General features: G+C 49.9%; 1 protein-coding gene and 1 long non-coding RNA gene across 8 annotated transcripts in view; both read right to left on the bottom strand.

The window, feature by feature from the left end:
- MPRIP (myosin phosphatase Rho interacting protein) overlaps positions 1-7,520 on the bottom strand; it is a 150,053-nt gene extending 142,533 nt beyond the window's left edge. For 2 of the 7 annotated variants that reach the window (XM_034943273.4, XM_008960872.6), the window contains exon 1: positions 7,004-7,520. In XM_034943273.4, the coding sequence (XP_034799164.3) occupies positions 7,004-7,126 (123 nt within the window). In that variant the 5' untranslated portion in view covers positions 7,127-7,520. The remainder of the gene's footprint in view (positions 1-7,003) is intronic. The other 5 variants (XM_055102167.2, XM_063599178.1, XM_034943277.3 and 2 more) reach the window with 4 other exon arrangements.
- Positions 7,521-14,643: 7,123 nt separating this feature from the next.
- Positions 14,644-26,267, bottom strand: LOC112437558 (uncharacterized). Its single transcript, XR_004667444.3, has 3 exons — positions 23,031-26,267; positions 20,607-20,762; positions 14,644-14,726 (listed from the first exon to the last, which is right to left on the bottom strand). It is a non-coding gene; the product is annotated as an uncharacterized LOC112437558 (long non-coding RNA).
- Positions 26,268-27,881: the final 1,614 nt, after the last annotated feature.

Raw genomic sequence — 27,881 nt, 5'->3', positions numbered from 1 at the left:
GTGATCCGCCCGTCTCGGCCTCCCAAAGTGCTGAAATTACAGGCGTGAGCCACTGCACCCGGCCCCTCTTTTTACTTTTTTAACGTAGCCGCTGGAAAATTTAAAATTTCCTATGTGGCTTCCATTACAGTTCTAGAGGACAGGGCTGGTCTGAGGGGTGGCACACTGTGCCCCTGTGCCAAATTGGCCCACCAGCTGCTTTTCTAAGACCCCAAAACCAAGAATGGCTTTTACATTTTTAAGTGGCTATATCCTACACAACCTCCTCGATTTTGCCTGTTGGCCTGCAAAACCTAAAATATACAAGATTTCTTTTGAGTAAAAGGCTCCGGGATTTGATGAAAGCTTGAAAACCACTGACCTGGTCCAACTGTGTCATTCAGGTGGGAAAGAGTGGCTTGGGGAAGGAGTTCCCCAGGATAAAAGAAGAGTCCTTTATTAAAAAAATTGCCAAGCCCTGGTCTAGACTCTAGAAACAATCAGATATTCACTCCAGGTGACACAAGGAGCAGAAGGCAGGTGTGTGTGTGAGAGAGTGATTCTTGTACAGACAGTCCCTGACTTATAATTTTGACTTTGTGATAGGTCTGATGGGTTTTACCTGGATGTACCCCCACCATAAGTCCCATCATAAGTCAAGAAGCATTTGGAAGTGAACAATTCAGGGGCATTTAGTACATTTCACAATGCTGTGCAACCAGCACTTTTATCTAGTTCCAAAACATTTCATCACCCCCAAAATAGAACCCCAGTCTCATTAGCAGTCATTCCACATTGCCCACCCAACCCTCAGGCTCTGGCAACAACCGATCTGCTTTCTGTTTCTACAGATTTACCTGTTTTGGACATTTTACATAAATGGAATCACACAGTATGTGACACATGACCTTTCATGTCTGCTTCTTAGCACAATGTTTTCTAGGTTCGTCCATGTTGTGGCATGTCTCAGTACTTCGCTCCTTCTTAGAACTGAATGATATTCCATGGTATGGATACACTATGATTTGCTTATCTACGCATTAGTGGATGGACACTTGGATTATTGCTGCCTTTTGGCTACTGTGAGTAGTGCTGTTATGAACATTTGTATACAAGTATCTGTTTGAATACGCCTGTCCTCAATTCTTCTGGGCATATACCTAGAAGTGGGAATGCTGGCTCATGTGGTAGGTTTTATGCTGAACTTTCTGAGAAACCCCCAAACTGTTTCCACAGCAGCTACACCATTTCATTCCCACCAGCAACGCGCAAGAGTTATAACTTCTTCACATCCTCGCCAACATGTTATATTCTTATTTTTTAAATTCTAGCCATCCTGACAGGTATGAAGTGATATCTCACTGTGGTTTCAATTTGGGTTTCGCTGATGACAACGCTGAGCATTTGTCATGGTGCTTGGCCGTCTGAAATGGGATTTTGTGTGTCTGAGATTTTTGACACGCTCCCTGCCAAGCAACACACCAACTCCTGTTACAGATCTTCTACAAGGGGGGGATGCGAAATCTCCCCATTGTTTCTGAGATACACATTAAGTCAAATCAGGAAGTCCTATGCCTTAGAACTTCTACGAATGTCTACAGGAACAAAGGGAAACCTGATGAAATGCTTCCCTGAGACCTCGTCCTGGCCCATATCCTCTATGTCTGAAATTCCCACCTGAGGCCCCCGCAGCCTTGGCAGTGGGGTATGGGCACAGCGAGGGCAGAATCACACCAGGAAGACTAAGAACCCTGGGAGAGATCAAGACCGAGCTCATTTCCAGATGGGAAAACAGGCCTGAGCAATGAAAATGACCCAGCCAAGGTCCCACAAAAAAACAGGGCTAGACAAAGAACTAGAAACAGGCTTGCAGGCTCCTTCCACAGAGGCAATGCCTGAAGTTACACAGTCAGCAGGAGAAAGAGACATCACCCCCAGATCAACATCCGCTGGGAACCCACGCGGATATAGAAGCTGAGCACCCTGGGTTCCAGACCTGCTTCTCCCACTAACGCCCACCCCTCTGATTCACCTCCCAGCCTCTGCACCTGCTCCCCTTTTGCCTGCCCACTACATGGGGGCTTCCTAGGCTGGTTCCTCTCCTTTCACTCTATGCAGCCTCCTGAGTGCTCACACTCACTCCCATGATTTCAGCAACCACCTCCACATCCAAGACTTAAGAATTCCAACCCAGACTCCCTCTACGTCCATAAGGGTCAAACTTACCATATTATTTTTTACCCCTCCCCATCCCCCAAGTTTACTCCAAATCTGTTCTTCTCAATCTCTGTTAAAGGTACTTCTAACTACCCCAGGTTCCTCAACACCCACCTCTGATCAACCAACAACATCCTGTCCCTAGAGTCTGATTCCTTCCATCCTCACCAGCACTGATCTGGAGAGAATGCCTTGATTGTAATTCACCCACTTTAATAGCCTCCAGTAGATCTTCTGCCTTTAACCAGAATTATTTTCCTAAAAAACAAGTCTGATAGATTAAAAAGCTAAGTATAAAAATAGCTATAAAAGAATATGAGAAATTATTTTACAAATCTTGGAAAGTAGGCCTTAAACATGACATTAAAACTACAAACTATTAAAAAAAAAAGACCAACTGCATTTATATTATGAAAAAGAAAAATAACCACACAAAAAAGACAAGTGGCATTCTGGGAAAAAATACCTGCAATACGTGGCAAGCATCGGATTAATATCTAGTTCAGGGTCAGCAAACTATGGCTCGCAGGCCACACATCATGCCAGCTGCCTGTTTTTGTAAATAAAGTTTTTTAAATTTATTATTATTATTACTTTTTTGAGAAGGAGTCTCACTTTGTTGCCCAGGCTGCAGTGCTGTGGCACGATCTTGGCTCAATGCAACCTCTGCCTCCTGGGTTCAAGCAATTCTCGTGCCTCAGCCTCCCAAGGAGTAGCTGGGATTACAGGCATGTGCCACCACACCCAGCTAGTTTTTGTATTTTTAGTAGAGACAGAGTTTCACCATGTTGGCCAGGCTGGTCTTGAACTCCTGACCTCAGATCATCCACCCACCTCAGCCTCCCTAAGTGCTGGGATTACAGGCATGAGCCACTGCGCCCTGCCGGTAAATAAAGTTTTACTGGAACACAGTAACTCATTCGAACTCATTCGTTAATGTGTTGTCTACGGCTGCCTTTGTGATGAGACGGCAAAGTCTGCACAGTTGTGACAGAGACCATATAGCCCACAGACACTAAATTATATTTACTATTTGGCCTTTTACCAAAAAAGTTTGCAGACCCCTGACCTAAAGCACTTATAGAAAGCTCCTACAAATCAACTGGGGGAAAAACTAACCTGACAGAAAAATGGGCAAGCAATACGAACAGGCAATCCACAAAAGGAACAAAAATACTCAGTAAATACTATAAAAAAGGCTCAACTTCACGAGTACTTAGGAAAATTATTAGAGAATTAAATCATTTGATAATATCCAGTCCTGGAAATGTTATGACACAGCCTTTTTTGGGAGGCAATTTCGTGGTATCTGAAAAAAAAAATTTATGCACTTGATGTCAACCCAGCCATTCTATTTATAGGTATCTGCCCCCAGAGAAATACTTGCATTCATGCATGCACGCACACACACCCAGAAGTATTTATAAGACTCTTTGCCGAAACATTCACTGTATATAACAGCGAAACCCGTAAGCAACCTTGATGTCTATCAATAAGGAAACAGGTTAAATTACAGTACACTCCTAAAGGCCTAATATGCAAAATGGTTCTGGCATCTTTATATGCAACACCATGAAAAGAACGTAAAGATATGCTGATAAGCAGAAAACAAAAAATATGTCGCAGAGCAAATACATGCACACAGTTCAGGATAAAAAGGTTTAACTGTATATTTGAGCTGGGCACAGTGACTCACGCCTGTAATCCCGGCACTTTGGGAGGCTGAGGCAGGCGGATCACGAGGTCAGGAGATCAAGACCATCCTGGCTAACACAGTGAAACCTCGTCTCTACTAAAAATACAAAAAATTAGCCAGGCATGGTGGCGGGTGCCTGTAGTCCCAGCTACTCGGGAGGCTGAGGCAGAAGAATGGCATGAACCTGGGAGGCAGAGCTTGCAGTGAGCTCAGATCACGCCACTGCACTCCAGCCTGGGCAACAGAGCGAGACTCCGCCTCAAAAAAAAAAAAAAAACTGTATATTTGGGTCCGTATGTCGCTGAGAAATGCACAGGAAAACTGGAGGATAAATGACACTCTGTGAACAGGGGTCTGGAACAAGTAATAAAGGACGGTCACTTATCACTTATCCCAGATTACTCCAAATTTCCGTGAGGAGGAAAAGGCAAAGAAATCCACTGCTCCAAGCCAGCATTCTCAAGGCACCTCCTGCAACATAACTACCCCTGACATTATTGTCCTCATCATGTGCTCATGGTGTGGCCACTGTAGACCCTGAACAGGAGTAGGGGAACTAACATTGGCTTCAGAATCCTGGCTCCATCCCTGAACTGGGCAAGTCACTTCCCTTCTCTGGGTTTCAATCTTCTCACCGGTAAGAGGAAGTGGTTACATTAGCTGATCTCCAAGTCCCTTCCAGGTCTGATGCCATAATACAGTCCCTGCAAGAGGTTTCTGTGCCTCTCTAGGGGAAAAACAAACAAACAAAACCCACAGCTGAGGAAATAAACCTCAAACCAAAAGGCTCAGAGAAATGTCTGCTCCTGGGAAGATGACATCTCCAGAGCAAAAGCCGGCCAAGGCTGCCCACCACCTCCCTGGGCCCAGTATCCTCTCCTCTTAAAGAGGGAGTGGCCTCGATGGTGGCTGATGTATCTTCCAGCTTTGACGGTCTAAAATAAGCTCCAGGCTGGGAGGGGCAGCAGGAAGCAGGGGCCTGGGGGAGACTGATGGGAACCGATTGGTTGAGGTTTTCTAATGGAGCCATAAGGATGAGAGTGAGAGGGAGGGCCGGATGCAGAGAGCAGCAGAGAAGGCTGTTGGCAACAGCCCTGAGTCTCCCTCCTCTCTTTTCAAGAGCAGTTTCTTCCTGAAAGATCCCAGGAGGTAGAATGCTGGGCTAACCTCTCCCAGCACAAATAACCCCACTCATTATTTCAGAAACTACCATTCCAGTTGTGCCCTGAAGGTCTCAGGCCTGTTTCAAAACCCACAATTCAACTTTGAATACAGTGAGAGTACAGTATTTCAAGTTTGCCTCTCCCCGTGAATCCAATTAATAATCAACAGATTTAAAAAAATCTTAGCAGATTGGACTCAAACATGCAGATTCCATCCTACTTTATCTAAGCTTAAGAATTCGCAAACAGCCCCTATGAGGTGTAAATTTACCAATTTTGACAGTTGCTTAGAATAACCAGGAAACTTACAAACCTCTCAGAACAACCCTTGCCCAGAAACTTCTTAAAGTGGCAGGTTTTTTTGGTTTGTTAAATTGTAAGAGAAAAAAGTTTCATAAAATATCATTTCTTGCTTTTCACAAATGCTCAGTGAAGGAGGTAAGCCAGGGACCAGGATTCCCAATTTACAGATAAGGAAATTAAAAGATACAGAAGTAAAGGGATTTGTTCAAGGTCACACAGCTGGAAGTGACAGCCAAGACCTGAAGCAAAGTCTTCTAACAACTCCTCATCGCATAAACTGTTTCATCCAAAAAAGCATCCAGATGAGAAGAAGGAATCAAGTTCTCCTTTACACTCCAAAACACCCTCCGAGGTAAATGAGTTCTATCCGTCCCAAGCTGACCGTCCTTAAAACCCTTGGTATCTTAACCATCTATGACTTTGCAGCCTTGAGTGTTTCGTTAAGTTTTTGGGGTTTAGATGAAAGGAATCTTTTCCTGGCAGTTGGAAACCTGACCTCAGAGAAAGGCCCCGTGCCCCAGGCCGTAACCCCTGCCCCACCACCCTACTCCAGTCGGCCATGTAAACAAGTCAAACCCTGGGTGCACTGAAGTGGCATTAAAAACAACCAGGCCCGTTCACTCGTTTTCAGTCTAAGGGGTTCTTCTGCGACAGGAGTGGTTACAACTAGGTCACACTGGACTGGAATGTGAAGGGACTTCCCCTGGCTTCATTCAGGAGGCTGAGAGAAAGCTCTGAAGAGGATGGAGATGATGGCCGTGGGGAGGGCACCGAGGCACATCCCAAGGAGGTGCACACAAGGCTCGGAATCCTGGAACACTAGGAGTTCAAACAGCAATCACTGCAGGGGTTCCCAAGGGCCATGGGGGCTGCAGCCAAGCCTCTTGGAGCCTTTCATCAATACAAATTCCCCATCTCCCCAGTCACTCCAGGGCGGGGGCCCCAGAACTCTGTGTTTAATGGCTATGACTCTAATGCACGTTTGGGAGTCACAACTAGTTCAAAGCCCTGTTTGACAGTTAAGGCTGGGAGACAGAAATCAACTTTCCCGAGGACCCACAGGTCTCCTCACCCCTCGGCCAGTGACCAGGGAACTGGTCCCAGCTCCCCGCTAAACTATGGCCTGCCAAACTAAGTTCAAGAACAAGACCCTCATCGCCAGACTTGGACACCCCTTCACCTCTCTCCAGGGCTTGACAGTGACGATGATTCAGAATCGGGGCAGGCTGCGTCCCACTAGACGGAAGCCCACAGTCCTCCCCAACAATCCGACCCCTGGGCCACTCTGGCTGGACAAATCCAAGTCCAGTCCCAAGCCAGAATCTCAGGGGGGTCCCGTCAAGCGGCATGCAATCCCTAAGCGCTTTGTTCCTACTAAGCGAAACCAGGCACTTTTGAGTCACCCAAAAAGCATGAATCACACAGCCGGGCAATGGGAACGGGAAAGGATGTTATTTTTCGGCATACTCGAGGATTTTCCCTTTGTCCGAGCTCTGTCAATGCACTTCCCGTCCCCGTCCCCATGCCCCAGGAGTCGCGCATTTCCCTGCTCCATTTTTATTTTCCCTGCAGCCCTTGGCGGCGCCCCGGCCGCCGACCCGCGGCTCCCAGAACGGAGGTGTCCGGGCCGGCCCCAGTCGCTCACCTGCGTCAGGTCCTCGTCGTTGAGCAGATGCGACTCGCGGGGCTTGAAGCAGTTCTGACACTTGCTCTTGTTGAAGATGTTGGCCTGGAATTTCCTGCACGGGTTCTCCTTGGCTGCCGACATGGTCGGCGCAGCGGCGACGGCGGCGGCGGCGGCGGCGCAGGCCTGGCCGGCCTGGCGCTCCCGGCGGGCTAGGGGCTCAGCGCGGCCGCCGCCGCATCCCTCGCCGGCCCCGCCGCAGGCCCGGCCCGGCCTCCTTCCCGGCGGGCGGTTCGCTGCACGCGCCGAGGCTCCTGAGCCGCCCGGGCCTCACAGCGCGCGCGACGCCCAGCTCCCGCCCGCACCGCCGCCGCCCGGCCGCCGCGGGCCCATGGACGCGGCCTCGGGCCCGCTGCTTCCCGCTGCGGCCCGCCTCTCAGGCTCCGGTCGCCGCCGTCCCGGCTCGTCCGCGCCGCCGCAGCTGCCCTCGGCGCCCCGCGGCCGCTGCAAATGGGAGCGGAGCGCCTCACGCACTACGGGCGGGGCGGGCGGGCGGGCGGGCGGCCGGGCGCGGGGAGGTGCCGGGGCGTACGGGGCGGGGCCGCGCCCGACGCGATCGGCAGCCCCACCGGCCAATGGCGTTGGCGCGCTCTCGCTAACAAAGGAACCTCTGGGCCAATGGCAGTCGGGGGCGGGACCGAGGGCCGCCGAGCGCAAGGTAAGTTGTGCAGGCCGGGAAGGTGGGGGCGCCGGCATGGGACGTTCAGGTTTGGTGGACTGGCGCCGAGGCCGGCCGGGCTGACAGCTGCAGGGCCCGGGCGGGGGCTGCGGGGGAAGGCGGAGCCGACCTCAGGCTGCCTCTCTGCAACCCCCTCGCTCCCAGGCTCGCCTTCCCGCGCCCACGCTGTACACCCAACGGAGGCATCTTCCCCAAGCCCAGCTCGGAGAGGATTAGTTTAGCACCTACTGTGTACCAGGCCCCCTCGTAGGAGTCAGTTAGCGTCGGGAAGGGCTGGATACTCCAAGGGCTCGCTCATTAAAGTTTCGCAACCTCTCCATTCTCATCCCCATTTTACATAGGAGGAGACTGAGGAGCAGAGAAGTAACAGCGGGTAGTATTTCAAGGGATGACTAAGAGAAGATGTCAGCGGACTTGAAGAGCTGTCAGCTCCATTAGGGGAGATGAGCGAAGGCTGACTCTCTGCCAGGTGCTGAGCTAGGCATTCTTTCCCCCATGATGTGCTTGAGGAAATGAAGGGTCAGACACCTGGAGTAATTTGTGTAGGATCACTCTGCTAGGAAGGGGCCGAGCTGTCACTCCCGTCCTCCATTGTCCAGCCTCCTGGCCAAAAGACAACCTGGAAAAGGCTGTCAAAGGCTCAGGCAGAAGGTTGCAGGAGCCCAGAGAGGGGAGAAATGCGCTCTTTAGAAAAATTCGGGTGGCTTCAAGGAGGAGGGGAAGTTTAAGTGGACAGTGAGAGGGTTGAGTGTGGCTGGAAGTGGAGATAGGGGAAGAAGGAGCAAGAGGGATTGGAGGAGGGCTCTATCACCCAGGCCTTGTATTCCAAGGCCAGGCGTGCACATGTCATCCCACTGGCAGCTGGGAGTCATGGTGAGTCTTTAAACAGGGGGGTGAGCTAACCCAGCCTTCACGGAGGAGGTGACATTGGAGCATGTGGTAGTGGCAGCCACAGCAGCTGTCGCTCAGGGAATGGAGGAGGTTTTAGGAGGAGAAGTAGCAAATGCTTCCAGAGCTGCGTACTTTTCCACGGATCATCTGGTAAATATCCCAGGGAGGTGGATTTCAACTTAGTGTAAGAAAATGCTTTTCCTCCAAAGGGAGCTGTGGGAAGGCAGATCAAAGTCCTTTGGCAGCCTAAGGGGGAAAGCCCAGCTCCACCAGGCAGGAGCTCTGTGGCCTCGGGCAAGTCCGTTAACCTGCCTGGTGCCTCAGTGACCTCATGTACAAAATTGGCATTAATTAATGTGAACATTAAATGATATAATGCTTGTTAAGTAGCATAATGTTAATTGGTGAATCTAGGCAAAAGGTGTTTATTGTACTATTCTTGCAACTTTTCTGTTGCTTTAAATTTTTGCAAAATAAAAAAGGGACGGAAGACTGACAATTCTGCCCTGCAGAGAATACTCAGAAACTGATAGAAGAGGTGGCCACTGGGGAGGGGAGCTGGGTGGTTGAGAGGTGACCTACTTTTAATTTTCATTGCAATCCCTTTTGTTTCTGCTGAATTTAGTATTGTGTGCATGTACAACTTGTTTAAAAATATATATATATACATATATATATATGTATATATATATCTTTTCTTTCTTGATGTCCTGCCCATGCCTCAAGGCTACCTCCCTTAAAGTGCTCAGCATGTTCTGCTTAGGTCAGTAGGCACATCCAGCACCTGCACTGGACTGGAGGGGTCCACAGTAGGGGCGCAAAGAAGAGTTTCATTCAGCAACTCAGAGGCAGCCTGCCCGGCAGGAGCCCACACTCAAGCAAGTGGAGAGAAACAGAAACAGGAGACAGAGAAGTTCAATCCGGGGTGTTGTGGGGGCCCACACAGGGGCACCCAGCCCCGTAGGCAGCTTCAGGGAAGGCTCCTGGAGGAGGCAATGCCTAGGCCGAGTCTGGAGCTGAGTAAGACCCAGCCAGAGAAGGTGAAGGGAAAGACACGTCAAACTGGGGCACCAATTATAGAGTCTCAGGCCTTGAAACCAAAGGGTGTGTTCATGAACAGAAGCAGCTTTCTATCACTGGGTAGTTCAGAGAGGCAGGAGTGACCAGCATTGAGAGGCACTGGGAGGAGTAGTGGATGGTGCAAGCCTAGCCTCTTCAGGGAGACAGGTATGGTTTTTGTTGTTAATACTATTTCATCTCCATTTTATAGAAGACACACACGAGGCTCAGGACATATCAGGAACTTGCCTGTGGTCACAATTATAGATCCTACAGGTGAAGATTTGAGCCCACACAGGCCAGCACCGGAGCTGCCTGGGCCAGGGGCAGTCATCAATTTTGAATTTTTTTCGGCTGAGCACTTAGGTAAGGGCTGCTGATCTGGAGAATGAATCAGGGGCAAGGACTGAGAGAGCTGCAGAGGAGAGAGGGTAGCAGCCTGACTAGGATAGGGTCAGTGGGAGGCAAGGGAATGAATTTGGAAAATGTTTAGGAGGTAGAATCAATTAGTTGTGCTCCTCTCCAAAACCCTCACGGTAGAGTGGGGTCTTGGTTGCTACTCCATTTCCCCTGTCTAGTTCAGTGCCTGGCATAGAGCAGGGGCTCAAAAACACCCCATGGGGGTGCAGTGGCTCACACCTGTAGTCCCAGCACTTTGGGAGGCCGAGGCGGGCGGATCATGAGATCAGGAGTTCGAGACCATCCTGGCTAACACAGTGAAACCCCATCTCTACTAAATATACAAAAAATTAGCCAGGCTTGGTGGCAGGCGCCTGTAGTCCCAGCTACTAGGGAGGCTGAGGCAGGATAATGGCATGAACCCGGGAGGCGGAGCTTGCAGTGAGCCGAGATCGTGCCACTGCACTCCAGCCTGGGCGACAGAGTGAGACTCTGTCTCAAAAAACAAAACAAACAAGAAAAACACCCCATGGGTGAATGGATGAAAAGTCATCGTTCCACCTTGTATTGTAATATCTCCTCCACCAGATTATGAAATCCATACCGACACAGTCTGTGTCTCATAACCTTGGCTTTCCTTTCCAGGGGCCTAGAACAGCACTTTGCATGAAGTTCAATACTCAGTGTAAACATGTAAAGATTCACTGGGCTGTATGCTTTTTTCACTGCATTGTGTACACCTCAATGTATATTGTTTATCTCAAAAAAGCAAATAAGCAAGCAAGAAAAGGCCGCTCAGGTGAGCCCCAAATGCAGGTAAGTCTTGATTTGTGGCTCTGACTGCCATCCTGGGAAGTTTTCCCTGTGTCCTGTTAGGGAGCAGAATTTACACACAGATACCCAGAGGTAACCACTATTTTGATCTCCATCACCATAGATGAGTGGAATCTGCTGCGAGCTATGCCTGGCTCTTCTCATTCAACAGTATGCCTGTGAAATTCAATCCACACGGCTACTGTATATATCAGTACTTCATTCTTTTTCATTGCTGCCTGGTAGTCCCTTGTGTGGAAATACTACAATTTATCTGTCCATGTTCCCGTGGATAGACATTCAGGATGTTTCCAGTTTGGGGCCATTATGAATAATGCTACGAGTATCTTCATGCTTGTCTTTGGTGGACATAAGCACTTCTTTCTTTCTTTTTTTTTTTTTTTTTGTTTGAGATGGAGTCTCGCTCTTTCGCCCAGGCTGGAGTGCAGTGGCACGATCTTGGCTCACTGCAAGCTCCGCCTCCTGGGTTCAGGCCATTCTCCTGCCTCAGCCTTCTGAGTAGCTGGGACTACAGGCACCCGCCATCATGCCCGGCTAATTTTTTTTGTATTTTTTTAGTAGAGACGGGGTTTCACTGTGTTAGGATGGTCTCGATCTCCTGACTTCGTGATCTGCCTGCCTCGGCCTCCCAAAGTGCTGGGATTACAGGCATGAGCCACCGCACCCGGCCAAGCACTTATTTCTATTGGGAATACCCAAGAGTAGGGATGGCTAAGTTTTGGGAAGTGAATGTTTAACCTGATGGGAAACTGCCAAGCAGTTCTCCACACCTGAGAGCTGGGCTCTCATCTCGCCCTTTTTCTGCTAATCATTGATAATAAAATTCATCTGGAGGAATGTGTGAATGCTACAGGTTTCCAGGGCCTCCCGTGGAATTGTGTATCTGTTGGAGTGCACGAATCTATTTTGTCATTGCTATTGAGACAGGGTCTTACTCTGTCACCCAGGAGTACAGTGGTGTGATCTGGGCTCACTGCAGCTTTGACCTCCCAGGCCCAAGTGATCCTCCTACCTCAGCTTCCCAAGTAGCTGGGACTACAGGAGTGTGCCACCTTGCTTGCTAATTTTCCTGTAGAGACAGGGTCTCACTATGTTGCCCAGGCTGGTCTCGAACTCCTGGGCTCAAGAGATCCTCCTGCTTCAGCCTTCCAAAGTGCTGGGATTACAGATATGAGTCACTGTGCCCAGCCGAAGAATCTGTTTTTAAAATATTTTTGCTAGGCAAGTTTTGGAAATAGTGGGTGGAGCTGTGGTTCTCAAATCCTGGAGGATTAAAAAAATTCCTACTCTGGAGGCTGGGCACGGTGGCTTAGGCCTGTAATCCCAGCACTTTGGGAGGCCGAGGCAGGTGGATCACTTGAGGCCAGGAGTTCGAGACCAGCTTGGCCAACATGGCAAAACTCATCTCTACTAAAAATACAAAAATTAGCTAGGCATCATGGTGCAGGCCAGTAATCCCAGCTACTAGGGTGGCTTGAACCTGGGAGACAGAGGTTGCAGTAAGCCGAGATTGTGCCACAGTGCTACTACAGCCTGAGTGACAGAGCTAGACCCTATCTCAGAAAAAAAAAAAAAGGATTCCTATTCTGGTCCATTTCCAGATATTCTGATTTAATTGGTGTCTGTAAAGGCTACTTGGGGGATTCTCATAACCACACAGGAGTTGGAACCACTGGATAAAGGAGGGTGGAAAGGCGAAGGCTCTGGTGTGGTGTGTCTCAGCCAGCTATTGCTGCAGAACCACCCCACCCCACCAAGCAGAGTGGCTTGAGCACTATTTTCTTGTCTCTCTGGTTCTGAGAGTTGACTGCCTGGCAGTCCTGCTGGTCTTGCTTGCTGTAAGTGTGGCTGCATGGTAGCTGGGTGAGGTCACTGGAGGCTGGACTGAGACAGGGCTGGCTGGACCTTCGTCCTCTCCTTGCAGCCTCAGAGCCTCTCCTTTCCCCACGGCTTCCCCTTCTGCTCTGCGTGCAGCACCTCAGTGTTCCCCAGAGCAAAGAAGCAGAAGTACCCATCCTCCTTAATGCCAGGCCTGGCACTCGACCGCATGCCATTAGTCAGCACACGGCACAGGATGTCCCAGACTCGAGGTGGGGGGCCCACAGAGGCATGAGCCCCAGGAGACGTGGTTCACTGGGGCCACCATTGAGACTAGCTACCATAAATAGTAGCCATGTCATACGAGTATTGTGAGGACTAAAGAAATTTATATATGTGACGTGCTTAGAACAGTCCCTGAAACACGGTGTGAGCTCAAGAACTATCAGCATGTATTAGTATGCCTATAACCCCTATGCCAGGGATTGGCAGATTTTTTCTGTAAAGGGCCAGATACTAAATATTTTAGCCTTGTCAGGCCATATGGTCTCTGTCGAAACTACTCAGCTTTGATATTGTCAAGTGCAAGCATCCATAGACAATACATAATGAAGGGGCGCAGCTGTGTTACAATCAAACTTTATTTAAGTAGTAAGTGGCGGGCTGGATTAGGCTGTTTCTTGGGTCCCCTCTTTTCCTGTTGCTCGGGCCTCCCTCTCCTGGACAGTCTCTCGGAAATGTTGGTCTCCCTGTCCCAGACAGCACCTGTCAGCATTCAAGAATTCATGACCATCGAGCACTGACAGTGTGCCAGGCTGTGTGCCGTGTGCTGGGCATTCGTCACGTCGAATCTCACTAAGTCCAGCTGTCATCATTTGAAATTAGCTCTGGCAGCGCTGGTGGTGTCTGATGGGAGTCCTTAGTGCCCACCCCCCATCATCCATCAATCCCCTGAAAGCCACCCCAAATAAATATATACTTTGTTAATGTAGCTTCAAGAAAAATCTCCTAACCCCTTTCCAGTTGCCACCCCAGAATTAGTATTATCCTCAGCTTACAGATGAGAAAACTGAGGCACGGACAAGGCAAGTATTCAAGGTCATACAACAGTAAATGGTAAGCCTGGGATTCAGACATGGGCAGTATCTTCGTGAGCACTGCTCTACACAACCTCCAGCCCAGGGAGCTGCACGTGGCCCTGACAGCATAGGGGGCTGGGCCCCACCCTTCCCTGGAAGCAAGACCACAAGATCTCGGAGGCCCTTTCCAGCTGTGACTCCATGAGGCTTTTCTACAGCAGGCACCAAATGACAATAGTCTCCAGATGTGCACTAGGAGAGAATGTAGTGCACTTGACACAGAAAGTCCACCAGAAGGGCAAGTTGGACATGTTATTTAAATTTTAAGTCTGTGACCACTTTGACATAGTGATTCCACTTCTAGAAAGATAGGTTGTAAAATTGCTCACACAGGTACACAGATATTATGTACAAGGATGTTCATTCCATCATTGTTCTTAATAGCAAAAATTGGAGATATTGCAATTGTCTATCATTAGAGGATCGGATGAATAAATTATGGCTCTTTGATACAGGGGAGTACCATGGGGCTAGTTGTTAAAGACTGAGATAGTGTTGACGTGGCCATCCATCTCAAAATATGGTGAAGTGAAAAGCTGTTGGAGAAATGGTGTGCATTGTAGTAGCTCATCCTTGTTTTAAGAGTGTGTGTGTTAGCAATATTCACAGTTAGTGTTTACATGGAGAAGGTCAGGGGCACATACACCTAACCGTTCATTGCAGTTAACCCTGGGAGGTGAAAGAATGGGGACTCACACTTAAGCTAGAGATTTATATCATGTTTAAAATTTTTAATAAAAGCTTTTGTTTTCTTACTAATATAGAGAAAATCATATAATGAAGGTGGATGTATCCATTACCCAGCTTCCATATCAACTCAGGACAAGTCTTGTTTCAACCATACTCCCTCATCCACTGTGTGTGTCTGTAAAAGATAAGAACTATTTTCAAAAAGTAGCCACAATACCATTATCACAGCTAAAAAAACAATAATTCTTTAATATCATTAAATGCCCAGTGAGTGATTTCCAGTTATCTCCTAAAAACAGAAATTATTTTTGTAATAAGAAAAAAAAGGCTGAAAAAGATAAAATTGTCAATCCAAAGAGCAGATTAGTACAAGTTTCCTGGAGCTTCGTTTAGTGATACTTATCAAGAGCCTTAACAATGTGCTTACCTTTTGCCCTAGTAATCCCAACCTGTGAATTTATTCTAAGAAGAAAAAAGAACATTAAAGAGGTATACAAACATTGTTCACTAGAGTGTGCAGTGTCTGTTACAGAGAAGTTGTTTGAAAACTATTTGTTGAGGCCAGATGTGGTGGCTTACATCTGTAATACTAGTACTTTGGGAGACTGAGGCAGGAGGATTGCTTGAGGCCAGGAGTTCCAGACCAGCCTGAGCAACATAGCAATACCCCATCTCTACAAAAACATTTTTTAAAAATTAGCCAGGCATGGTGGCTCATGCCCATAATTCTAACTACTTGGGAGGCCAAGACAGGAGGGTTGCTTGAACCTAGGATTTCAAGGCTACAGTGAGCTGTGATCACATCACTAAAACTCCAGCCTGGATGACAGAGCAGGACCCTATCTCAAAAGAAAAAAAAAAAAACCACAACTTTTTTTGAATTTGAAGTTGAGCTCCTGCTGTGGTTTGCAGCTTTGTTTGTAAAAGAAAAGCTGAAAGTCATGGAAGTGTGTGACATTAGGGTACTGGCTAAATAAATGAGGGCAGATCCATAAAATGAAACATTGTTCTGTCATATAAAATCAGATTCTAATAATACACATAGATAACCACCCCTTCCAAGAGGCAGAACTTCATCCTCATCCTCTAATGGACTATGGAAAGAAGAAAAACAGTCCTTTTACAGTGAAGAAACTCAGCAGATGCTCCCTCAACATCGCTGGTGGTAAGTCTTGTGGCTACTGGGTACCCCCTGATACAATGACAGGGGCACCTCACCTCTGTGATCTTTTACCCAAAAACTAATAACCTCAGTCTCATGAGAAAAACATCAGACAAACTCAGATGAGGGGCATTCTACAAAATACGTGAGCAGCACTCTTCGAATGTGTCAAGGTCGTGAAAAACAAGAAAAGACTCAGAACTGTCAGGGACCAGAGGAGCCTCAGGAGATGACGGAGACTGAATGCCATGTGGGGTGCCGGATGAGATCTTGGAACAGAAAAAGGGCATTAGTGGGAAACTGGCGAAATCCTAATAGAGTCTGTCGTCCGGCTAATAATGTTTTACTAATGTTAACTTTTTAGTTTTGACAAATGTAGCATGATTATGTAAGATGTTCACATTAGGGGAAGGTGGGGGAAGAGTATGGGAACTTTGTGGAACTTTGCTGTAAATCTAAAATCACTAAACAAAAATTATTCAAAAAATCAGGGTGTAGATATTTATTAGTATAGAAATGTATTCACAACATATTAAGGGGAAAGTATGTATGGCCTCACATAGTTTTTGCTGAATGAGGCCGTATTTGTAAAAACTCTAATAACAAGGTGTATGTCTACATGAATGTGTATATATGCACATGTAGGCTGGGCACGGTGGCTCATGCCTGTAATCCCAGCACTTTGGGAGGCCAGGGTGGGCGGATCACCTGAGGTTAGGAGTTCGAGACCAGCCTGGCCAACATGGTGAAACCCCATCTCTACTAAAGATACAAAAAAATTAGCCAGGCGTGGTGGTGTGCGCCTATAATCTCAGCTACTCGGGGGGCTGAGGTAGGACAATCTCTTGAACCGGGGAGGTAGAGGTTGCAGTGAGCTGAGATGGCGCCACTGCACTCCAGCCTGGGTGACAGAGCAAGACTCCATCTTAAAAAATTATATATATATATATATATATATGTACATGTGCATACACACAGGGACACAGGGCTGCATATGTATGCGTATGTGCATATCTAGCCATTCATGAACAATGTTTGTGCACTTTTTAAATTTTTTTTTCTTAGGATAAATTCATGGGTTGGGATTGCTAAGTCAAAAGATAAACACATTGGTAAGGCTCTTGATAAGTATCACTAAACAAAGAGCCAAGAAAGTTGTAGTAATCTGCTCTCTGGATTGACATGTTTTTCTTTTTCAGGACATGCAGGGAAGCATGTAGTTCCAGGGTTGCACACTCAGAGGCCTCTAGGGCCAGGCAGGTGGCAGCAGTGGCCTCAGTGATCTGGGGTGTCCATGCTCCTACAACAGGCAGCAGCTCCATGGCCTCGGTTGTAGCCGTCTGTCTTACAGGATTTGGGCCTGGTCGTGATCGATCTTTTAATTTTCCAAAAGAAATCAGAAATCGAGGTTGTTACACAAATTGTCAGGGCCTACTCAGCTGTGGGGAGGGGGCCTTCAGGGTCCCACAGCCAAGAAGAAGAGGCCTGGGACTCAAGAGGCAGGCAACACAGGCCACAGGCTGGGCTGTCCCTGCCCTGGCCCCACCATCTGCACCAAGCCTGGAGGACGGCCAGCTGGCCGGGGCAGGGAGAGGCGGCAGCTCTTCCGGCCTGCGTGCCTGCGTGTGGCCAGGCTGGGGAGTGGAGGTTTGCTCAGAGTCCACAGGAATGGGGGCTGACACTTCTAGTTCACCGTATCACTTCAGGGGCTGTGACTCGTGGGTGTGTGTAAGAGTCATTGATATATCATCTCCTTACGTGTCTGTGTCTGTGCATGTCCGGAGGGTGGTCTGGGTATCTCTGAGGGTGTTTCTGGGAATGACCATGTTATGTGTCTACATGCATGTTGGCCTGTTTATCTGGGGGTCTGACCTGCATCTCTGACTTGTGAATATGTGTGTGAATTGTACAGATGCATCCATCTTTGCATGTCATATGATCTGTGAGATGATGGTACATATTTATGTGTGTTTGTGGGCAACTGGGCTATCTGGCTGGCCCCACTGCATATATATCTGGGCTTCTATGTGATTGTCTATGAGTGTCATTGTGTGTGTGTATTCTGTCTGATTGAGCTGTATATGTTTGCATGTCTGTTTTATATATGCAGGTCCATGTGTCCATATCTATGTGCATGTTTGGGCTTGGCAAGTTGCCTCATACCTATAATCCCAGCACTTTGGGAGGCTGAGGCAGGAGGATCGCTTGAGGCCGGGAGTTTGAGACCGACCCGGACAGCATGGTGAGACCTCATCTCTACAAAAAAATTAAAAATTAGCTGGGCATGGTGGCACACACCTGTAGGCCCAGCTACTTGAAAGACTGAGGCGGGGGGATCGCTTGAGCCCAGGAAATTGAGGCTGCAGTGAGCTAGGATGGCATGACTGCACTCCAGCCTGGGCGACAGAGTGAGAACTTGTCTCTAAAAATAAAATAAAAATAATAAATAGAATAAGGTAAGTGCAGTCTGTGCCTATGCCTCTGCACAAGTGCGTGTCAGCATGCATAGTTGTGTGTTGTGTCCGGCTGAGTAGACACATGTGCATGCGTGTGAGTGTTGGATGCTGGGGCAGTCAGGGTTCGAGTCACTCACAGTCAGCACCCACTCCTCACTTCCTCATGCCTGGTTCCTACAGGTCCCCACAAGAAGCATGTAGGGCCCAAGCACCCCCTGCCACCTCTGAACCCCAAGCACAGGCACGAGAAGGTAAGGGTGGCCGACTGCAGGGCCCAGGCTTGGAGGACCCTGGAGCCGACTCCTGGTGCACGTACCACAACTGCCAGCCTGCCCTGGCCTGGCTCCTGGGAAACACTTGCCCTTGGCCAACTGGAGAGCTGTCGATTTGGGACACAGCCCCACAGTGGCCACCACTTTATCCCACCCTCAAATACTTCCTAAGGCCATTTGTTGCTAGGAGACGGGTACAGGCAGCCTGCTTTGATGGCTCTCTAGACACAGGCTCCAGGGACAGGAAGCCTGTCTGGCTCCTTTCCTATGAAGTGGCTGGGGAGGCTGGGGGTGGGCATCGGGGATGAAGGATAGATGGGGCAGCTTGGACAGAGTAAGCAGCAGGAAGTCTCAGAGCCTTAGGAGCAGAGGGGCCCTGGTACCCCTTGGTCAGGATGCTGAGCCCAGAGAGGGCAAGATCCTGACTTAGGTCACACAGCAACAATCCCCGGCAGAACTAGCATTCCTTTTGGAGAAATTCAGAGTTCATGGCCCCAGGAGTCATTCATTCACTCATGCATTCATGCATGCATTCATTCATTCATTCAGCAATTACATATTAAGCATCTACTATACGCCAGGCCCACTACTAAGCCCCGGCATACAGCAGTGGAAAAGACGGAGGCAATCCTCACCTCACAAAGCTGATACTCTGGTCAGAGAGACAGAAAACAAGTGAAGTAAGATCACGTCACTTTGTGCTAAGGGCTAGTAAATAAAATTACACCATGTAGAACATTGGAGTCGCTCTGTCCAAATGGTGGCCACTAGCCCCATGTGGCTATATGAGTTTCAAGTAATTGGAGTAATTGAAAATTAAGAGTCCAGTTCCTCCATTGCAGTAGCCACATTTCAGGGGCTTGTTAGCCACACGGGGCCGGTAGCTTCTGACAGAGGCTGGTGACAGTGGACAAAGAGCACTTCCATCACAGAAGGAGCTGCCGGACAGGGCTGGTGTGGGGAGTGGACAGAAGGCTGGGGGCTGGATGGCCGAGGACAGCGACATCTAGGCTGTCCTGCTGAGAAGGGGCGGCCACATGGTGATGCACCCGGGGGAGGGGACAGCAGGTGCAATGCTGGCCAGGTGGGGATGTGCTTGGTGTGTTCAAGGGACAGAAAGGACAGAGGCAGCGAGGGGAGAGGAGAGAGAGGTGGGGTTGGGGAGGTCAGCGGGGGTCTCTGGGGCCCGGGTAAGGAGTTTCTGCTTTATGTGGAGGGCGTCAGGAAGCCATGGGGGGAGGGGTTAAGCAGGAGAGTGGCATGGTTTTAACAATATATGGAGAATGGATTTGTGGGGGCAAGAGTGGAAGGAAGGAGCCCTAGGGAGGAGGCTGTTGTGTCACAGAGAGGAAGGTGACTGAGACCTGGGTGATATGGGAGTGGGGGTTGGGCAACAGCCATCATAGCCCAAGCCTCAGGGTTATGGATCCAGCTGTGCCTGAAGCTACGGCTTGCTTGACCCCCCCTCTACCTCCTTCCTCCTCTTGGTTGCTGGGCACTGACTTGAACACCCCTCATTACTACCACCCACCTATCCCCTCCCTCACAAAACCCCCGACTGTCTCTCCTCCTGTCCCTGTGCAGAGCACTCAGACGGGACCTAGGCTTCCCTCAGTGCCCTGGGTCCAGTTTCTTTTGCCGGGCTTTGCCCCTCTCATCGCATCCCAGGGTTGATAAGCTAGCCCTGTCTAGTCACATTGAGGTCCTGGGAAAATACCTTAGGCCACCTGGTGTTTCACTGACTTTCCCCACCAGGACGCTTTCCTGGAGCTGTGAGCAGGATGCAGGAGGAATCAGCTGGCTCTGGGTCTGGGGGGTGGGAGTGACTAAAAGAGAAGGCTCAGCTTCAGTTGCAAAGTCCCCCAGAGGGACTTTGGTTTGTTTACGGGAAGAACTTCCCCTCTATAAAAGGGCCGATGTCATCCTCGTGCATTCGTGCATTCACAGTGGAGGGGATCCCCTAGGACCCTAAAAATGAGGTGGAAAACCTTCTCCCTAGGGCAGGCGTCCAGAGGCCGGCTCTGCTTCTCAAATGCTGGGCACTCATTCCCCCTCAGGATCTTTGCAGCTGCAGTTCCCTCTGCCTGGAATGCTGTTCCCCCAAGACCCCAGGTGGCTTCTGCATCTGGCTGCCAAGTCTCCTCCTGAGCGGTTATGCGGATTACCTGATGAGCACGGCTTCCTCCTTGGAAGCACCTTGTTTTGTCTCCGGTATTAGAACGCCAGCTCCACAAGGGCAGGGCGGTTGTTGATCTTGTTTTTCTCTGTCCCCTCCTGTCTGACACTATGCCTGGCATATGGTGGACGTTCCCAGGAGGTTTCTGGAATGAGCAGATGTCTGGGGTGAGTGTGGGCAGGTGGCTGCCATGCATACAGAGCCTGCCAGGCCCCAGGGGGCTCAGACTCACCCTCTCACTGCACCCTCCCAATGGGGATCAGGACTTTGAGCCTTGGAGAGGTGAGGTCACTCACTCGAGGTTGCACAGGCAGTATGTGGTGGGCCTGGTCTGGAGAGGCCTGGAGGGGACTTGCGGGGGTTGGAGGCTGGGCCAGGGCCTGGGGACACACTGCCTTTCCGCATGACAGCTCTCCATCCGTCCACAGGCCCTGCCTCCCCTGCCAAGTCGCACCTGGGGCTTCCCCGGCCACCTTGGGTCCTCAGGTACAGTCACCACTGCAGGGGACTGTCCTGTGGCGCACAGCAGCAGGCCCTGCAGCCCAGATTCACACAGCAAGCGAATGAGGCATAGCTGAAAACCGTGCGCATGGTGGCCTCAGTCCACACAGGGTGGACCCAGCCCTGGACAGGCATGTGGCTCCACCCAACACTGGGCAGGCAGCCCTGCCTCCTGAGTGCACCTGCCACGCCCGGGGCTTACGTCAGCTGGGGGGACTGGGGCAGCCTCTCTGAAGAATGCAGCTCATTGTCAGCGATGGGGCAGGATTCCTTCGCAATGGCCACACCCAGAGGCAAGTCTGTCCAGGCGGACAAGGGCAGCTGAGTGAGGCGCCCAAGGAAGTCTGACCCCCTCTGCCCTGTGATGGTCCAGCAGCTCCAGGAAAAAGGACCAGAGTACCCATTGCCACCTGACCTTGCAACCACACACACGTGTGACTTTTATAATGAGAGAAAAAAAAAAACATGTTATAAAAACAACTTCTGTATGACTTGCCCAATGCCAGGATTATTCTAAGCATGGAAACTTTTTTTCATTAATTTTAAAAAAATGTTTGAGATGAGATAGTGTTCTGTCACCCAAGCTGGAGGGCAGTGGTGTGATCATAGCTCACAGTATCTTGGAACGTCCAGACTCAAGGGATCCTCCTGCCTCAGCCTCCTAAAGTTCTGGGATTACAGGTCTGAGCCACCACACCCGGTTTAAGCTCATATCTTGATCCTCACAACAACTGTCTGAGGAGGAAGTATTATTCTTACTCACACTTTGTAGTTGGGGAAAATGAGATCTGGGTAACTGGCCCACGTTCACACAGCCAGGAAGCGGGGGGCCAGGATTCACACCCAGTGTGGCCCAGTGTCCTCCTGGCTCCTGAGCAGCACCACACACAGCTTTCAGAATCGTGCACACAGCCATCACTCTGGAACCATAGGGTAGGGCTGAGAAAACTGGGCATGAGGGTTGAGTTCCACCTACCCGTCCACAGGGCCTGGTCCAGAATTTGCTCAAGATCTTTATTGAACAAATGACACAGCATACCATGATGGCAAAAAGGCCAGGCTCTGGTTGAATTTCAAGAACAGGCAAAGGCAGGTGTGGCAGCTCACGCTGGTAATCCCAGCACTTTGAGAGGCTGGGGTGAAAGGATCTCCTGAGCCCAGGAGACCAGCCTGGGCAACATGGAAAAACCCTGCCTCTAAAAAAATACAAAGATTAGCTGGGTGTGATTGTGTGCCCCTTGTAGTCCTAGCTACTTGGGAGGCTGAGGTGGGAGGATCACTTGAGCTGGGGAGGTTGAGGCTGCAGTGAGCAGTGATGGCACCACTGCACTCCAGCCTTGGCAACAGAGTGAGACCCCATCTCAAAAAATAAAGAAATATATACATACATATATAAATAAATAAATGCTGGCTGGGTCCAGTGGCTCACGCCTGTAATCCCAGCACTTTGGGAGGCCGAGACAGGTGGATCACAAGGTCAGGAGTTCAAGACTAGCCTGGCCAACATGGTGAAACCCCCTTCTCTACTAAAAATACAAAAATTAGCTGGGCATGGTGGCACATCCTTGTAATCCCAGCTGCTCCGGAGGTTGAGGCAGGAGAATCGCTTGAACCTGGGAGGCGGAGGTTGCAGTAAGCCGAGATTGCGCCACTGTGCTCCAGCCTGGGAGACAGAGAGAGACTCTATCTCAAAAAAATTAATTAATTAAAAATAAATAAATAAATGTTATTGTGTATATTTAAGGTATAAAAGCTATATTATATATAAAGATAGTAAAAGTATAACTATAATGAAACAAATGAACAGATCCATCATCTGAGATATTAACAGTGAACCGTAGTTTTTGCTTTTGTGGCAGGAACAGCTAAAATCTACTTAACATGAATCCCATGCACTGTGCAACTTTCTTACCTGTGGTTCCCATGCTGTACATTAGATCTCTAGGCTTGTTTTTTTCTTTGTGTGTATTTGACTTGTTTTCTTCGATTCCACACATAATTTCCTCTTTTTTTTTTTTTGAGACGGAGCCTCGTTCTGTGGCCCAGGTTTAGTGCAGTAGCGCAATCTCGGCTCTCGGCTCACTGCAACCTCCGTCTCCCTGATTCAAGTGATTCTCATGTCTCAGCTTCCGAGTAGCTGGGACTACAGGCGTGTGCTGCCACACCTGGCTAAGTTTTGTATTTTTAGTAGAGATGGGGTTTCACCATGTTGGCCAGGCTGGTCTCAAATGCCTGACCTCGAGGGACCCTCCCACCTCAGCCTCCCAAAGTGCTGGGCTTACAGGTGTGAGCCACTGTGCCCAGCCTAATTTTTTTTAATGAATAAGAAATGCAGGCTCTGGAACCTGGCTTAAATCTCTGCTACTTTTGGCTGGGTGACCTTGGTTTCTCTGCTTCCATTTCATCATGTGTATGTTTGGGGGTGATCCTACTACTGTAACAACAATGGATTATCCAGAGCAGAAATGAGGTACCAAGCACCCAGCGCCGTGCCTGGCACATAGGAAGTGTCAATGAATTGGTACCAATGATTGATAGTGAGATTTACACCATGAGCCACGAGACATTTACCTACAAATATTAGCCAAGCACTGCGTGTGCCAGACCCTGGGCTGGGCTCTGGGGATAAAGCAGGAAACAGAACAGACCCAGCCCCTTTGCTCAGGGAGCTGACATTCTAGCGCCTTTGCTGTCAGCAACAGCTCACTGTGACTTGCCCACAGCTGCACAGCTAGAAGTGCTTCAGGGGACCCAAGCCTGATCCCTCTGCGGGGGAAGCATATGCTTTTGCTGCCTGTGCTTGGGGTATTCCTGAGGTCCTGACAGACAGTCCCTGCCCAGCCCAGGGATCCTGTGCCTGTCACCTCCAGAGAGGTGGGACAGAAATCCTGGGAGCTCAGAGCAATAAGGGCTGTGAGTTGGTGAGTGACACCCACTACTGGGCTCCAGGAGGGAGAGTACAGGGTGCTCTGCCTCTCTGCAGGGTCTCCAGGGGAGCCAGGCCCACAGCGAGGCCCCACTCACTAACATAGGTCACTTTGGCCTCCCTCCCTCAGGTCTACCTCCTCCCTCCTCTATCGGTGTTTCCTGGGACCATATGTCCCCCAAAACAACTTGTCCTCAACCCTATGTCAGAGCCTGCTTTTGAGGGTGCCCCTTAACAGAGCCAGCCATGGGCCACATGGGGTGATATATCAGAGGGGGTGGGGAGGCCCCTGGCCAGGGGTGTGGGCCCGGCTGCCCTCTGGGACAGCTAGACAGGAGCCCTGTTCTTTCTCAGGAAGGTTCTGCAGAGAGCAAGTGGTCTGGCTGTGGACTCAGTCAGATCCCGGCTTTTGGAGATACTCCTGGCTGCTCTCCCAACCCTGAGTCTCTCGGGAGGCCATGGTCACCAAAGGGAGGGGGCTGGCTTTCAGCAGGACCATGTGGTTGGCCCTGACCCAAGGGAGAGGGGCCTACCCATGTGCGGCATGGGGGATGGAGTCAGGTACTTCCCAACAAGCCTGGCTGGAGCCCTGCTCGAGGAATGGGGTGCCTCAGGGTCTCCTGCTGCCCACCTGCCCTGAACTCTGGCCCCAGGCTCTGTCCTTACTAATAGCCTCTGGACAGCAGGCAGAAGCCCAGAGCTGTGTGGCCTTCCCCGAACTCTCCGAGGCCTGCCGTGGCTCCCCCTGCCCCTACAGTTTCTGCCTATGCTTTGTACTTGGGATCTCAGGGGCTTCGTGGCACCAAGGGCTTACCAGGCTTTTCGGGAATTTAGCACTGGGGACCACAGGGCATAGGGTAGGTAGGATCAGGCACCCAGGCGGGGAAAAGAGCCCTCTTGGACGGCCAGGAAGATGCTGCCAGCCTGGATCCCAATGTCGCGGACGCTCTCAGTTCATCCTTCTTGCCACGAATCCCCCAAATGGCATCAATAGCCACAGCAACAGGAGCAATAATTATCTCTCTCTATGTGGAGATGGGCTCTTTACAGAGGTCATCAAGTTAAACTGAGGTCAGTAGTGTGAGCCCTTATCCAGCATGACCCGTGTCCTCATAAAAAGGGGAAATTTGGGTCCGGGCATGGTGGCTCACGCCTGTAATCCCAGCACTTTGGGAGGCCAAGGCGAGAAGATCACAAGGTCAGGAGTTCCAGATCAGTCTGGCCAATATGGTGAAACCCCGTCTCTACTAAAAATACAAAAATTACCCGGGCGTGGTGGCGGGTGCCTGTAGTCCCAGCTACTCGGGAGGCTGAGGCAGGAGAATCGCTTGAACCCGGCAGGCGGAGGTTGCAGTGAAGCCAAGATTGTGCCACTGCACTCCACCCTGGGCAACAGAGCAAGACTCCATCTCAAAGAAAAAAAAAAAAAAGGTGGGGGGGAATTTGGACCCAGAGATGTGCATAGAGGGAAGACAAGGAGAAGAGACATGGGGGTAAGACAGCGCTGCCGTGCCAAGGAGACAGTCCCAGAACAGAGCCTTCCTGCACAGCCCTCGGAAGGCCCTGTCCACGGACACCTTGATCTGGGACTTACAGCCTCCAGAACTCTGAGAAAATTGCTTGTTTTAGCCACCCAGTCCATGGTATTTTGCCACAGCAGCCCTAGTAGACTAATGCCCATTTTTATTGCGATACAGTCCACTCGCCAGGCGTGGTGGCTCATGCCTGTAATCCCAGCACTTTGGGAGGTCAAGGCAGGTGGATCACTTGAAGTCAGGAGTTTGAGATCAGCCTGGCCAACATGGTGAAACCCTGTCTCTACTAAAAATACAAAATTAACTCGGGTGTGGTAGTGGGTGCCTATAGTCCCAGCTACTCAGGGGGCAGAGGTGAGAGAATCGCTTGAACCCAGGAGACAGAGGTTGCAGTGGGCCTAGATCGTAACATCGCACTCCAGCCTGGGTGACAGAGAGAGACTCCATCTTTAAAAAAAAAAAAAAAAAAAAGAGAGAGAGAGAGATACAATCCGCATGCCAGAAAATTCATTCATTTAAATTGTACAATTCAGTGATTTTTTATTCTAGCAAAATAGTTGTGCATCCATCACCATGACCTAAGTTTAAAAGATTTTCTTCACCCTAAAAGGAAGCCCTGTACCCACTAAGTGGTCACTCCCCATCCCCTCCCCGCAGCCCCTGGTAGACACTCGCCTGCTTTCTGTCTCCACGGATTTGCCTGAGCTGGACATTTCAATACATGGGATCAGACAATCTGCAGCATTTTATGTCTGATTCCTTCACTCAGCATCATGTCTTTGAGGCTCATGCACACCACGGCAAGTCCACACATCATTCCTCTCTACCACTGAATAACAGTCCATTGTATTGATGATCCGTTCATCAATTGCTGTGTCATACAATTTTGTTTTAAAAGGAGGATCTGAAGCATGGCAAATGTTCACATGTGTTAAATCCAAGTGGTGAGAACATGGATATTTGGTATTTTTCCTTATATTTTTCTGGATGTTTGAAAGGTTTTATAATTTTTATGTTAATAAATATCATTTCAAAATATGTATTGAAGGAGAAAGAGGAATCTCCAGGCGCAGAAGGGAGGGGAGTTGTTGACATGCTAAAGAAAAAGATGGGTCTGGTATTAGGAAAACAGCAAAGGATTCCTGAACCTTCTTTCTTGACTTCCTGTTCCGAGTGTCACAGGGACAGGGATGTTACTTAGCAGCCTCAGCCTATGAGCCCCGCAAGGGTGGGGACCAGTCTGTGGTATTCTCAGCTCCCTTCCCAGCAGGGCCTGGCCCAGAGGCAGTGCTCAGGGAAGGTGTGGGATATTCCCTGAGAGTGAGAAGGGGCCACCAGGCTGCTGGGTTGGACCTGGCTCCCCAGCCACTGCAGCCTTCCCCTCTCCCCACCAGCAGGCTCAGCCCCAGCCCCAGCCCCACTTCAGTAACCGCCACGTGCATTGATGGGGAACTCACTGCCTTAGGAGGTGGTCAGCCCACTGCTGACCACCAGGGAGGGGCGCCCATAGCCCCTTCTACTTGAGAGATAGTCCAGTGGCAAGCCCAAGGTGAAAGGCTCAGAGGACAGATGTGTCTGGGGACATGGAGTGGTCTCACCTGTCGCCACTGACCCTGTGCCCGGTACTGGTCCTGGGCTTTCCATTGTGTTTCATTCTCCCAACAGCTGCAAGAGAAGGACTCTAATGATCCCATGGAAAGATGGGATCCAAGGGACACAGTGCTGGCCAGATGTCCCATGGCCAGGAGCCGAGCTCATTCTGCACACCATGCCCTCCTTATTAACTCATCACACCCAGCAGCAGACCCAAGGCCCTGGGACTGTGAGACCTGCCTCTGCCCAGGGACTCCCAAGCTCACCTGGTCATCAAGCCCCCACTGCCCTAGCCCGGGGTGGGTTGCCTGCATGGCACCCCGGGCAAGGAAGATCTGGGCCTAACGGATGAGCTAGATCTGTCAGCCCTTTTGTTTATAGAAGCTTTTGGGGGGCCTTGTGGCCAGGTGTTGAAACAAAGGTGTCTGTGTCTCCATAAGTCCATTTGGATTTCATCCTACTTGCGTTTCACAGGAGGAAAAATCTACATTTTTCACCCAAGATGATGCCTTATCTGACAAACACTGTGCCGTGATGGGATTATAGGTGCTGTGGCTGAAAGGCAACCCTAGGCCTAAAGGAGAGGCTGTTTCAGATTCCCCTGTGAGCTGGAAGTGGTGGGAGGAGAGCAGGCTTCCTTAACCCAGTGTCATGACCAGGCCAGGCCAGCCCTGCACCCTCTTCACCAAGGTCCTGCCTAGCTCTGCTC

This window comes from Pan paniscus, chromosome 19, assembly GCF_029289425.2.
Source record: "Pan paniscus chromosome 19, NHGRI_mPanPan1-v2.0_pri, whole genome shotgun sequence".
In the NCBI taxonomy this organism is placed as follows: domain Eukaryota; kingdom Metazoa; phylum Chordata; class Mammalia; order Primates; family Hominidae; genus Pan; species Pan paniscus.
The sequence above is the reverse complement of the archived record's forward strand: the minus strand, read 5'-3'. Positions and strand labels throughout refer to the sequence as shown.